We start from the raw sequence: 13,674 nt of genomic DNA, 5'->3' as shown, positions 1-13,674 counted from the left end.
CATGACAAGTATGGCCTATACATGCCTACTTGTGTGCTCATGCACCAGATGGCACGGCAAATTTTTGGCTTTAGTACAGTACCTTCGAGTTACTGTTTTCACAAGCAATTTAATAATTCCAGAGAGTTAATAAAAGTGCTACTTTTTCTATTTTCTGCCTATTCTTAGTGTCCAACACTAATTATATGCATTCTTGCACCCGTTGAAATTAATTTGGATCTATACCAGAATATATATCAATCTTGACACCGTGGTTTAACAGTCAGCATGCTAATGTGCCAAAGCTGTACATACTGAAGGTTACATTGCAAGATGAACACATAGGAAAAAAAAAAAAAAAAAAGACAGGCAAGCTAAATAACAGTTACTCTTTTCCACATAAAAATGTGGAACAACCAATGACTTAAAAGCCACTATTAACTGTTTGTTACCATGTCCTCAATGGCTCATTCTTGCTCTCTAAAATTAACTAGAGAATGGAAATCTGTGAGCATACTGTTTTGTTTATTTATTTCACCAGTAATGACTCACCTGTAGATTCTCCATCATCCCAGAATAACTCCCCAGAAGCTGTATTGTCCTCATCTAGGGCAATTATAAGTCCCAGTGGATTCTGGCGGCTATAAAAGAAAGTCCATGTCTTACATATATAACCACTTGCTAGACAGTTTTAACAAATCCTTCTTGTTCGTCTTAAGAACGTGATACTCTGCAGGGTTGCAGAGCTTTGTCTTAGATTAGTCCTTTACTGCCATTCATTTTCATGCAAATGTATTAAAATAAATGGCAAACTGACAAAATGCTATGCAAATAAACCTTTAATTAATCGCTACATATTTAATGTAAATAGCAGGAGAAGGGCGTCATGCTTTACAGTTATTCCCAAGTTTCAAAGCAAAAGCATTAAATTTGATGGGCTACTACTGATTTGTAACCTGACAGTCCTAAACCCATTCTTGAATTTACACTCACCTAGTCATAAAAGCATTTGGTTTGGAAGCATACCTTTGAACTGTTGTAGTAGCTGGTTGTTGAATAGGGTAAATGTAACCTCCTCTCAAGTGGAGTCCCAGTTTGTCAGCTGGCAGGTACATCCTGGTCCATTGTTTTCTCTCTGAGATTCTTGCCCCCTTTTATTGACAGGTGCATAAAAGAGAATGAGTTTGTTGCATTACTCACTGCTGTGAAGTTTGGGATTTAAGACAACATTCTTCTCAAATCATTCTTTTAGAGGAGATGCACCAATGGGCACAAAAAATAACATATCAGTTTATTAATATACTATAATGTTATAAACCAACAAATTTCAGTGTTGTGTTTTGCTCAGTCAACATAGACAGCAAGTCCTATTGGGACACCAAATACAAGCAATGTCTTTTCACATCCATCAAAAGATCATCACAATATTAGGAAACTTCTCTGCAGAAACAAGGCTAGTAAAAGTTAATTGCACATGCTCGTGTATTGTAATATTTTACTTTTCTTCACATGTGAGCTTTGCTAAAGTTTCAGTTCAGTCCCTCTTCCCATCTCATGTATTTCACATTTCGATCTTTTCTTGAGTCTTTGATTTTATACATTTTACTCAACCACCCCTACCCTCTTGTCTCACCGTTTCCATCTCTATCTTGTAGGCTTTGCTTTAGGTCTCTGCCCTTGAAGCATGGCTGACAATCTTTTTTTTTTTTTTTCTTCATCACAAAGACCATTAGAAAAACACTCCCTAGTAGCCTATGCATTTACTTACCGTTTCATACTCATACCATACTGCATCAGGAATATATGCATCAATTACATCTGCACCCTGAAAGGACAACAAAGAAAGAAATATGTATTTGAAAGCAAGGCATTTAATAAACAACATTTGCTTGTTATGTCACAGACAAGCTAAAATAGCATGAGAGAAGTTGATTCTGGATGACATTCTGAGATGATACAAAGATTAACTGAATCAGAATATCAAATCAGATTGCTTTGGTTCTGTAGAGGTCTGGAAAATAGGAGTTGTATTTAATAGCACTAAGTGCAATACTTTCCATATTGAAAGTGACCAAAACATTTTGCGGGCTCTTTCACTGAAAACGATAAGTGAAGAGTGGGATAAAAAATTAAAATAAATCTAGTCTTTTAAGGAATCCAAAGAGAGGTCACGAATGTTACATATCACTGAAAAATAAGTATAATCTAACAAAATCTAGCAAAAACCATACTTCCCTTAGAGAAAGAACTGTGCTAATGCTAGTAGACAAGGTCATCGGCATTCTCTTTGCCAAATGATTTGGCATAACACCTGCTCAAGACAGAAGAGTTCAGTCTAGAATAGGACGAGAATAAATATCCCGGGATCCTCCAGGAAATGAATGAGCCTATTTTTGTGGTTCAGATTTTCAATATTAAAAGGGAGAGGGAATGTGATTTCAGAAGGAAATACATACATAGTAAAGGTGCTATAACCTTCAGTGCTATAACCTTCAATAACAAAATTGTCACTGAAAATCTGAAAGGTACTTTCTAACCAGAAGAATAAAGGAGAGATACCAATTGTGAATTTGAGGATTTTTGCTGCAGTTTCCCACCTGTAAAGAAAATAGCTGGAACTGGTAACTTCAGGTGTCTCTATTCCCCACTGAGTTTTTTTGAGACAAACATGAAAATAGCCAAACCTACCTGATCAATTACAGCAGAAATAAGTAGCCCAGGACCCCACAGGAACTGCCTATCAACTCCCCATGTCCCTTCATCAGAGTAGAACCTGGAGAAAGGACAGAGTAGTAATTGGCTTTGAAGAGCTATACCATCATCATTAATCCTAGTATTATTAAGAATTGATTGCCTAGAATTGTGACTGAAAAGTGTCATGCAAAAATTTTTAATTATTATTTTTTAAATCTGAGGCCATCTGAAAGTCAGAAGGCAAGGTCTGATTAGCTCAGTATTGATTATGCATATATGAAAGTGTGTGTATTTACATGCATGCACATGTTCTCAGCGTACTTGTTTTCAAGAATAAGGAAGCAAGGAAATGTATATTTTAATATACACATTATGGCATGGCGTAATTTGATTAGCTGACAAAACCATTTCATAGCAGCTCTTCAGAGTGACTGGCAATAATGCATGCATCTATACAGAAATTACAGATGGTTTCTGATTACTCTTCTGATTACATCAAAATAGTATTTCCTGAATTCTGATGCTGCCTCTACATATACTCTAATATGCATTCTCAGAAATTATATAGCTGCTTAGATAGTCCCTAACTGCATTCAACCTGTATTACTTATTTCTAATAAGATTATCACAAAGGCCATCTGATACACTTACTCATGCAAAACTGGACGTACAACTGTGTCCCCTCGAGTATGAGCTCTATAAAAGAGCGTATATAAGTAGGGCAGCAAAGTGTAGCGAATGGTCAGGTAGTGCTTGGAGGTCTGCACCAAAACTGAATCAGCTCCAAACACAGCCGGATCCTGAGGCTGAAAATAAATATTAGAAGATTATTTTCATGGTGCAGGAAATACCTTGTCAATTGTGAAAATTGACTGTTGGCTCAGAGATTGGAGTGGATGGAGGGGGAACATCACTAGGGCAGCTAATCTCAACTGACCAAGGGGACATTCCATATTATATATGGTGCCATGCTAAACGAGAAAAGATGATGAAGTGGAAGAAACAGTGGGGACTTCGTTATGAAAGCGTCTGCCTTTTTCAAAGAACTACTACAAGTGTTGAGGCCCTCCTTCAAGATGTGGCCAAACATCACTTGCTGACATAGAGACTAAGAGTTTTCTCTCCTTGTTCCTCCACGGTCTTTTTTGTTTAGTTATTTAATTTTTTTGCCTCTCTCTTTTCATTTCATTAAACTGTCCTTATGTCAATCTATGAGCCTTTTTTTTTTTTTAGCTATCATACTTCCTCCTCCTGTTTTTTTTTTGGTGGAGAGGGAGTGAGTGAGCAGTCTTGGGCAGATTAGCTATCACTGTGAAACCACCGCAACCCTGAGAGCTGAACATCTTGGAAGTAAATTTTCATAAAGAGATCTCAAGGTTCTTCCATATTCAAACTGGTTAGCATATCTAATTGTTAGTGATAGCAGTGTTTATTAGCGATACTATAAAAGGAAATGTGGTAGCAGAAACCAGAAATGAAAGAGAAAGAACAACTTACTATGTATCCTTCAGCATTGTGATTCCGGGAAAATGGATAAAATGCTCCTACTTGCATCCATCGTCTGCAAAGTTCTTCTGTCGTGTCAAAAACGAACCCACAGATATCTGCTCCAATCTTTAAATAAAAGCAGAATGTGTTGGGCAGACAACATACTGCACCTCTAATCTCTATACAAAATCTAAAATTTAAGGGATGTATCAATTCATCTTTCATTTCTCGCCAGGGTGAGTAAATCATTCACCACATTTCTACTTTTCTTCTTTCAACTAGATGCTCTACAAAAAAAAAAAAAGAAAAAGAAACCAACTGCTTCCTAAGGCTGCCTATCATCTTCCAAATTTATACCTTCCTATTTGGTGCTAATAGCCCATCACTAGGAAAACAGCTCAAACTCATACAAATATAAATATTTAAGAGTCTGGTCATTTCACTTACAAATGGATTTTTCTATTTCATGCGAGAATGAATAGGAAAACCCCAATGTACTTCACATCCATTGCTGAGGAGTAAAATAGTACTAGAGATTTGGCATAATCATGATAATGTCTGTTGCCCACATCTGTCCCACCATAAACACACAATAACAGAAATCAAAACAAATTTTCTAATTAAAAAAAAAGTCATTGGAAAAAAGTTAAAACCAGATCACTGAAGGGAATTAACTTAGAATTGAAAAGATAAGATGGTTATGTAGACAGCGTTTGATTAGGTAACCGATTATCTCAGAGGTAAAAAGGCAGTGTTTGTCTGCTTGTTCCGAATGGAGGTAAAAAGCTAATATTTCATACATAAGGAAATCCAAAGAGGCTGAATTCCAGCATTCCAGGAATTGACCATCTTAGCTGTTCCCATGTTGCTGCATTATCTCCCAGCCAGTGTCCTGTGTGCTTTCCTGATCCAACAAAAGTAGACCTTGAAAGAAGGAAGCTTCGTTTTCCTGGAAACACCGTTTCAATGGCTCTGAAAATGAAAGGAGACTGGAACTATGCAACAGAAAAATGATCACATCAATAGTTCTATATTAGGCAGAGTTATACTGACTTATTTTCAACAATTGATTATTCTCACGACCTGGGCTCCTTTACAGTTAGATAGCTGTCTTTTAGAGAAGTTCAAGACATTTACTTTAAACAACCTTTCTATAAATCTCGGATTGACAATGTCTGACCTAGAATTTAGTAGATTTTGCGTTTGCTACATTAGCTTAAATACAATATAACGCTGTCCAGAAAATGGGTTTGTTTAAAAGTGAAATGTCTTGGCTGTTTTAAAAACAATGCAAACCATGCATTCTTCTGAAAACTTTCTGTAAACATATTAGGATGAGTTCCTTACTGTCTTGTTGCTATGGCCATGGAATATCCATAAAGACTGTGGACATCATAGTGCTTGCCCCATTTCTGCACTGCATCCATACAAAGTGTCTTAGAGAACATCAGTTGATCAACAATATCTTCAATAAAGAAAAGCAGACATTAGTTTTAAAGTGCATTTTGATTCTAAGTACTTCCAATTCTTTTTTTGTTGTGTATACTCTTGACATTCAAACCCTTTTCCCTCTTCAATGCTTATATTAAGGCCACTGTTACTAATACAAGAATGAAATGCTTCCCTTGGCTGCTAGTTTTATTCATCTTGGCTCCATCTGTGCCATTTTCTGCTCTTGAGCATTGGATATTTCATGACAATCAACACACAAATATCAAAAGAATCCATTCATTACTGCTAACAGAGCTATAAATGCAGCTTTGTTAAGGAAGAGGAACATAGTAAACTGATGGAGAATGTGTGTCAATTTCTTCAGTGCATAACATAAAATGGTTAACTCAAATACTCTATCCTCTCCTAGGTGTCATTAAGTGGTAATCACAGGTTCCATTCATTTCCAGTGCTTTCTGGTACCTCTCTTATTAAACCTTAGCACAAAACTCACTGCCAGCTTTATCACAAGAACAAGCATAATCTTGGAAACATAAGATGGTGTAAGAAGAATCTTCTTTCTTTATACTGGTTACTTGATTTACTGTAAAGTTGCAGACTAAGCATGTAAGGTCTCCACTGAGCCCTATTTCCTCAGTGGAGCTACTTAATGGCCTGTTAATGCCACAAAAGTCCCCCAGCGCTAACTTATTGTGTAAATTTGTACCTTTCAGGCAAATAACATGCAGTCCTTTCCTAATTTTCCCTTTTAAGTGTAGAACTGGATAGAAACTTTTTTTTTTTAATTTAATTTGAAACCTTCATCTGTGTTTGAGATCAGAGGAAATAATTTTACTTCCAAATGTAACATTAAAATAACACTAAGTACTGGCTGTAAGCGACTGCATTTCAACTGCAGGCCAGTTGGATTTCTTCTGCAAGCAACTGTTTACCCATGCAAGGAAGCACTGTACACCTATAGCCTAACTCCTGAATCATTTTTGGACAATATGATGGCAAAGGTTTCTTAAAGTCAGTACTTAATATTCAAATCTCATCCTTGAGAACAACAGGAAATTCAACTTACATCCTTGTAGACAATGGTACAATAATTAATGTGCTTTCTGATAACCCATTCTATGGTTAAAGGAGGTGGACTTACTGGGAGTGAATGGAGGATAGTTTAAGTCATTCTGCTCACAGCCTTTATTTGAACCTTGAACAAAGTTGGACACTTCGTTCATATCCTGAAAAGGCAAGATACAAACAGTGAGATGTAGATTATAATAAAGTTTCCTCAAGTACACATTCCTAACAAAATCTCACGTTGTATTCTACTACCCTTTAAGGAGTATTTACTTAGTGCTAGCATCATACTTTTAGGTGTGAATGACAGCACTTGAACACAGACCTGGTCCATTCCAGTATTAATACATGCCTCTATTTTGGGCAGACTTCAGTATGCAGGTGAGCATCATGTTAAGAGTTACACTTTATCTCTTCAGAGACTGAAGATGCAGGAGGTGCTTATATATATATATATATATGCTATCCTTACCCATGGTTGGCTCCACGTTCTCAACAGAACACCTTGAGTAGAGAGCTTGTGTTTGGAGCGAAATGTGGAACTAGCAAGATGTGCTCTGGCTTCTGCCAAGTCTGATTTTTCCAGATCCTAATCTGGGACAATGATTGCCAATGTGCTACCTTGAAAATAAATGAGCTACCTAAAGCATAGATTTATAGATGTGATGCATTACATCCTGTGTTTGGGACTTGTTTAAGACACTTTTTCTGTCTGCGTATGCAGATTTCTAAATACTGCTGTTCAGAGTCCAGGAGTGTGAAAACATTTGTCTTTATCAATGGTTCATCCACTGAAGCATTGCAGACCACACTGATCATGCAGCAAACAGCACATTGAGCATTTAAATGCCACAATAAGTGATTCCAATTCAAATTTAAAATTGAAATCCAAATTTGAATTGTAAATCCAACAGCAAAAGACATGCACATCATGCACTGATTTCAAGTTACTAATAATAGGAAACATCCCTTTCAAATGCAATGTTAATTGAATTTAATAAACATCTATCCTTGTCAATTTTTTTCCTAAATCACTTACAATCCAGATCCCATCGTATGGCACTATGTTATAAAACAGTCTGCATTCTTCCACCCACCAGCTGGTGCACTCTGGGTTGGTGAAGTCTGGGAACACGGCTTCCCCCGGCCATACCTAGAGCATTCAAAGGGAAATAATAGAATATACTACTAATTGCGCTGGAATAAGATGAGGATGTATCATACGAGTTCCACTGGTGTTTTTTTCCCCAAAATAAAAATTTGAATCAAACCTATTGCCCTCTTGACTACCAAGTTGTGCTACTGGCCCATGCTGACACTACTGTCAGTCACCACCTCCAGATCCCAGATTTACTTTCACTGAAGTTCATGATTTTGTTAAAAAATTCTTAAATCTTCTGATAAATGTGAATCATCAAAAGCAATGGTGGCATAGTATGATGTCATTTTTCTTGCATCAGCTTTCTGTGGGTAAGAAGGAATGAAGGTATTCTTTCTCATCTACCATATGAAACATCTACATTTACTTTTCCATAAAACTTACGTGAAGATCAAACAGGATTTTATCAAAAATAGAAACGTGCAGTGTAAAAAATTCAAAAAAACCACATCAAAGATTGAAATGTATCACATGCTAAATGAGACCTTATAATCTTAGTTCTCACTGGCTAGTACTGGAAGAAGCGACTTAGAAAATGAGAGTTTAAAATGAGCCCCCCAAATAAATTGAACCAAACCAACCACATTTAAGCTTCATAGAAATGTGTTTACCTCTCCAACTAATGTTGTTACTCCATCTGATTCATTGACCCAGACTTTCCTATTCTCCCCCCTCACGTAGCTGCCATATTGACTATTATCAAGTAGATCTTGTGTGCTAATAGCAGGATCCTAAAAAAAAGTTAAGGGGAAAAAAAGAAAAAGAATAGTTAGAAACCAGGAAACACCCCATCAGTTTTTACAGACCACTGGAATGTTAGGGAGTCAGCGTAATAATTATATTTAAAAATGCATAAGATAATTATGAAAAGTTATAATGATAGTATTTACAAGGCAAAAAGAATTACTTACCAATATGATAATATATTTTTGTCCATTGTTATGCATATAAGTTGCAAAATTAGGAAGATCACTAAACAGCACTTTGTCATATGTAAAATCTTTCTTTTCCTCCATGTAATCAATGTCAGTGATCTGAGCATCCTGAAAGACAGGAGATTTCAGCTTAAACATGAGAAGGCATACGTAAAGATTTTGTATTTTTTCAAATGCAGTTTCTTATGACAATTCCTGTTTGTCCTTACTATCTAAATTAATTATACTGAAACATCTTTCGTACCTAAAAGGAACATTTCACATTAGCAGAATCCAAATGAATGTGTGCATTGGCATTCTTTTTATTAGACCCTGAGCATACGTCAGTTTCTTTGTAGTTGCCCAACTTCTAAGAATGCCTGTTTAAATACGAACATTCCTTCCTCAACTCTCAGCATAAAATCAGGGTGTATTCATGCTTTTTAAGCCATTCCTCTAAAGCCATCTGAAGTCTATTTAAAAATTATGTGTAATTTACCTTTGCTTATCAATTAAGAATAATCTATGGTTCTGTAATTGTCCACAAGACACTGAAAAAATATTTCAGTGGACTAGATAACACTAGAAAATAAATCAATATAGCTAGAAAGTATAACTGAGAAATTATTACAATAAATTAGGTAAGTGAAACTTGTTGTAATTAAGCCTCCCCTGGCGCCCCATTCTGATAACGGCACTGCATTAAAAGATGCAAAATCTTCTAACACCAGAAGGCTATACATAACAATTTATTAGAAATTCTCTAATTTGAAGTGATGTGAAATGAGTGATGTTTGTAGCATCACAGTCATGATATTTGGGTGGTTTCTCCCGCAGTACTCTGCCTTAACGGGGTTGCTGCCCTCCTGAAAACCTGAACTTACATAAGGGAGTCCAATCAGACGGTTCCTGTCCACGACAGCCTTCACCTCATCCAGGGAGCCGTAATTCCAGCGGCTGAGCTGGAAGCCCAAACTCCAGTAGGAAGGCAGCATTGGGAGTCCCACAAACTGCATGTTGAGAGCAGAAATCATTAGTGGTACTAATGTGCTGCGTATGTTACCTCAGCACCCGTTCTTTCCTTCAAGGTATCACTGAAAGCTGATCAGACGAGTAAAAATAACAAAATAAATAAATAGTAAATAAAAGAAGTACAAACAATATCTGTGACAGCTTACAACTGGAAGATCATGACATATCAGTAATAATGCTTACTATAATATTACCATATGAACATACAATATTTATGGGCATATATATAATATATTCTATAACATTGCCATATAAATAATAATTTGTCCGTATATCCAGAGCAAGGAAGCAAAAGGTCATTCCACCTAGATCACCTCTAGCTCGTGTCAGGATGTACAGTCTGAGAACTCAGTCAGGGTGTACAGACTGAGAACTGTTGCATCCTCTCCGCATGTGCATCTTCAGCAAAACTAGGGCTCTATCTGCTGCTGCCTATAGCAGGCCAGATAAAAACATCTACACCCCAATTTAATTCCAGCTAGCCATTACATTGGTGACGTGCTAACAATTGTTCTTAGATAAATATGTAGCAGCTCACGCTAGATAGCACAGCAAAGACATACTGCCACAAAAAGAAGGAAAAGACATTTAAAAAAGGAAGAAAACAAGTGCTTTTAAGGATCTGCTAAACATGTAGTTTCTTTAAATAAACGTACCTGCAAATACTCTTGCACTACTTGCTCTGGAGTGTTCCCCAAGAGGATATAGAAATCAAGGATGCCGCCAATGGTTCTGTAGGTCACTGCTGGAGCAGGCTGCACCGCAAACTCTGCCAGACAAAGCATACACAAGACCAATTCTGAATATCAGCTAAAACTATAGTAACTTGGTCATACTGATATTGAAAAGTAGAAAATTTTAAGAAAAAAGCACCCACACAAATCAGATATATCCAAGGAACTCACAACCGTTATTTGAATTTGCAATGAATGAGTAATGTATCGACATGATTCTTTTAAACGTCCATATTTGCAATTCTTTACATCCAACAAAGACAAGAGAATCATAACGAATCCAGTGACATAACCTTTCCTCTTCAAATTTTCAGTGCAACTTTCCAGACTCAAGAGAAATGAGCACATGTATAGGTAGGGTTACATCTAGAGAACAAAGGGCACTTACTTTCAAGTGATGCTCATTACAAATTTGCACTTTGACTGCTGTCCTACACATCTGCACAGAGCTGCACAGGGCTTCCAAAAGGTTTCTTACACAACCTGCATGTTAATTCTGAGCCACTCACGGCTTACATTGCATATGCTGAATGTTACTAAGTGGTTACAAAGACTGCCATCAGATAACTGAAGGTAATGTTAAGACTTTATATGCAGTAGTATTTAAAAATGGACATTTACATTACCCCAGTTTTTATCTCAATTCCACAGATCATTTTTAAAAAGTATTTAGCTGCAATAACTGGAGCTACAGAGAAAGTTTTCTTACCCATGGCATTGCTATTCATTAGGAAAACACCAAAAGAGGCTCCACTGCTGTCTTCCAAACACATGAAGAAAGTCTGAACTCCATATAGGTTGTGCATTTGCTTCAAGAGGGAAAAAAAAGAAAAAGCTTTTAAAAATCTGCTAACACTATGTGTTTGGGGGATATTTCAGTCATATGGATAGTTGCTTTCTTGGACTGAAGTAACACTGACAAACAGAGGCTCATTAGCTAGTTATAAACAAACTACATAAGGAGCAACTGTAACTTAAAAAAAAAACACATTAAAAAACATCCCTTTACTCGTGCACTGTACTGTTTAATTTCTCCACAATAATCATGATGGCTTAAATGTTGATTCTGTACTAGACAAGTAGGGTTTTAAACGTTTAAACGTAGACATTTGATTGTCTACATTCCCCAGATACCACCGGAGAATGGTCAAATTGGAAGAAGCAAAAAGCAAAAAAATGCCTACAGTTTTTTGAATCAGCACCTCACTTGATTTTTATCCATGCATGCTTATAAATTATAATGCCGTCAGCAAATCACTGCGAGGAGGAACTGAAAGACCAACACCGTGTGCCTATGTGCACCAGTGTTAAGGAGAACTTGGAACAAATCCTACAGAATCCTCCGTGCAAATGTAAAGTTACTTTTTTGGTATTGTCAGAAAAGATGGGTGTCCTGGAAATCATCCTGGAAAAAGAGTATGGATGCAAATAATTGCTGACGGACATGTTTTATCTCTTAAAGAAACAGCTGTTAAAGAGAACTTTGTCAAGATCTGCCAAACAACAAGGCCATTAGCTGAACGTGCCTATGTCATAAGTGCTGGTCATTAGGACATACTGTTACTTATTGTTTATCAGCTGAGGCTGAAGACTCACATGCTAATGCTTAGCAACTCATTTTGAACTTTACATAAACAGGAAAATTAAAATGTTTCTAAAAGCTATCCCTCAGAAACCTTTCACCATTACCACCTAGCTTTTAGTAATATCATGTGGTGCCTAGCAAGTTTTTGTGGAAGAGCTTGGTGTATCATAAAATCATATAATGGCTTGGGTCGAAAGGGACCCCAACAATCACCAAGTTCCAACCTCCCCACCACAGGCAGAGACACCAATCTCTAGATCTGGTTCTAGGCCAGGTTGCTCATGGCCCCATCCAACCTGGCTTTGACTCCTCCAGGGATGGCATCCACAACCTCTCTGGGCAGCCTTCCAGCACCTCACTACTCTCTCTGTGAAGAACTTCCTCCTGACATCCAACCTAAACCTTCCCTTTTTGAGCTTAGAACCATTCCCCCTTGTTCTATCATTACCCAAGTAGAATCTCAAGTAGTGGATGCTATTAATGTGCTACTACATAATAGGTTTGGATTCCAGAATTCACCTACAAATAATAAAATACAAAAGAAATAGGTCCTTACTTCAGAGGGACCGACATCCCTGGTGAATAGGGGCCAGGTTTTCCAGTTGAGATCATGTCGGTACTGCTTATGCACATGTTCTCCCACGCCGTAAATGTTGCTGCTAGGTAGTTTGATTGATAGCTGTAAAAACTGGTCAGCATACTGCAGTGGTCCTATGGTAGTATCAAAACTGAAAAAAAAATAAGGAGGAAAGAAAAAAGGATTACACCAGAAATTGTTGCAGTGATTGTTTCTACTCCTTTTAGCTAAGCTGGATAGCAGGGTCAGGTCTCCATCCAGAAAACTGAGCGGAAGGATGCAGAGGAGGATGGTGTTCAGCTGCAGTAGATAGAGAGGCCCTTCAATGGATTAGGAGACAGGCAATACCTCTCAGTGCTATAGAAACTTTGCACATAAATGGCCTCTGCTTTCAGGATTACATTCACAATCACCTCTTCGGGCAAAGCTTCCCACCTAAGCATCTGTGGCATTGAATAGTGAATCCATACAGTAAAAATCCACTTCATTATTGCAGTTTACTCTCTTAATTTTATTTTGTACATTTCACCAATCTCTTTCATTATAAACCGTGCATCTCCTAAGCGAGGATTAGGGGAGATTTAGAGACTGAATCTAAAGCTAAGTCCATTCCTTATTTGCTCACGTGGGACTCTACGACTCAGGCAATTGGGAGGAAATCTGAATAGTGCTGAGGCAGAGAGAGTGAGCAGCAGGGCAATTCCTACTGCTAGACAGCGGTCTTTTAATCAGTCAAAATTCTTAAGTTCATTAATATTGATCTTAATCATATTCATTTTCCTCTTTTATTGCTGAGACTTTCAACATTTCCGCACAGCAAATGCATGAAAATTGGCCCCACCCACAAGTAGCTTTACTTTCCATCAGTCATTGTTTTTTCAAATGAAACAATCACAACGAGAAAGTAATTATGAGTTAAACCAGATTTAAATCACAAAGCAATTGGAATGAAGCTGATCCCGAGATTTGAAGGTTACTTTCAGCTTTATTAAAAC

The 13,674-nt window shown here is 37.2% G+C and overlaps 1 protein-coding gene across 1 annotated transcript in view; it reads right to left on the bottom strand.

Annotated features, from left to right (window-relative positions):
• SI (sucrase-isomaltase) overlaps positions 1-13,674 on the bottom strand; it is a 46,272-nt gene that overhangs the window by 23,431 nt on the left and 9,167 nt on the right. The window contains exons 7-22 of the mRNA XM_031555006.1: positions 12,659-12,830; positions 11,227-11,326; positions 10,440-10,552; positions 9,636-9,761; positions 8,749-8,880; positions 8,449-8,568; positions 7,718-7,831; positions 6,755-6,839; positions 5,509-5,626; positions 4,962-5,133; positions 4,171-4,287; positions 3,325-3,479; positions 2,668-2,752; positions 1,748-1,804; positions 1,006-1,130; positions 532-620 (exon numbers count right to left, since the gene is read on the bottom strand). Coding sequence (XP_031410866.1) covers positions 532-620; positions 1,006-1,130; positions 1,748-1,804; positions 2,668-2,752; positions 3,325-3,479; positions 4,171-4,287; positions 4,962-5,133; positions 5,509-5,626; positions 6,755-6,839; positions 7,718-7,831; positions 8,449-8,568; positions 8,749-8,880; positions 9,636-9,761; positions 10,440-10,552; positions 11,227-11,326; positions 12,659-12,830 — 1,880 coding nt within the window. The remainder of the gene's footprint in view (positions 1-531; positions 621-1,005; positions 1,131-1,747; positions 1,805-2,667; positions 2,753-3,324; positions 3,480-4,170; positions 4,288-4,961; positions 5,134-5,508; positions 5,627-6,754; positions 6,840-7,717; positions 7,832-8,448; positions 8,569-8,748; positions 8,881-9,635; positions 9,762-10,439; positions 10,553-11,226; positions 11,327-12,658; positions 12,831-13,674) is intronic.

This window comes from Meleagris gallopavo, chromosome 11 (assembly GCF_000146605.3).
Source record: "Meleagris gallopavo isolate NT-WF06-2002-E0010 breed Aviagen turkey brand Nicholas breeding stock chromosome 11, Turkey_5.1, whole genome shotgun sequence".
NCBI classification, from domain to species: domain Eukaryota; kingdom Metazoa; phylum Chordata; class Aves; order Galliformes; family Phasianidae; genus Meleagris; species Meleagris gallopavo.
This window is presented reverse-complemented; position numbering and strand designations above follow the sequence as displayed.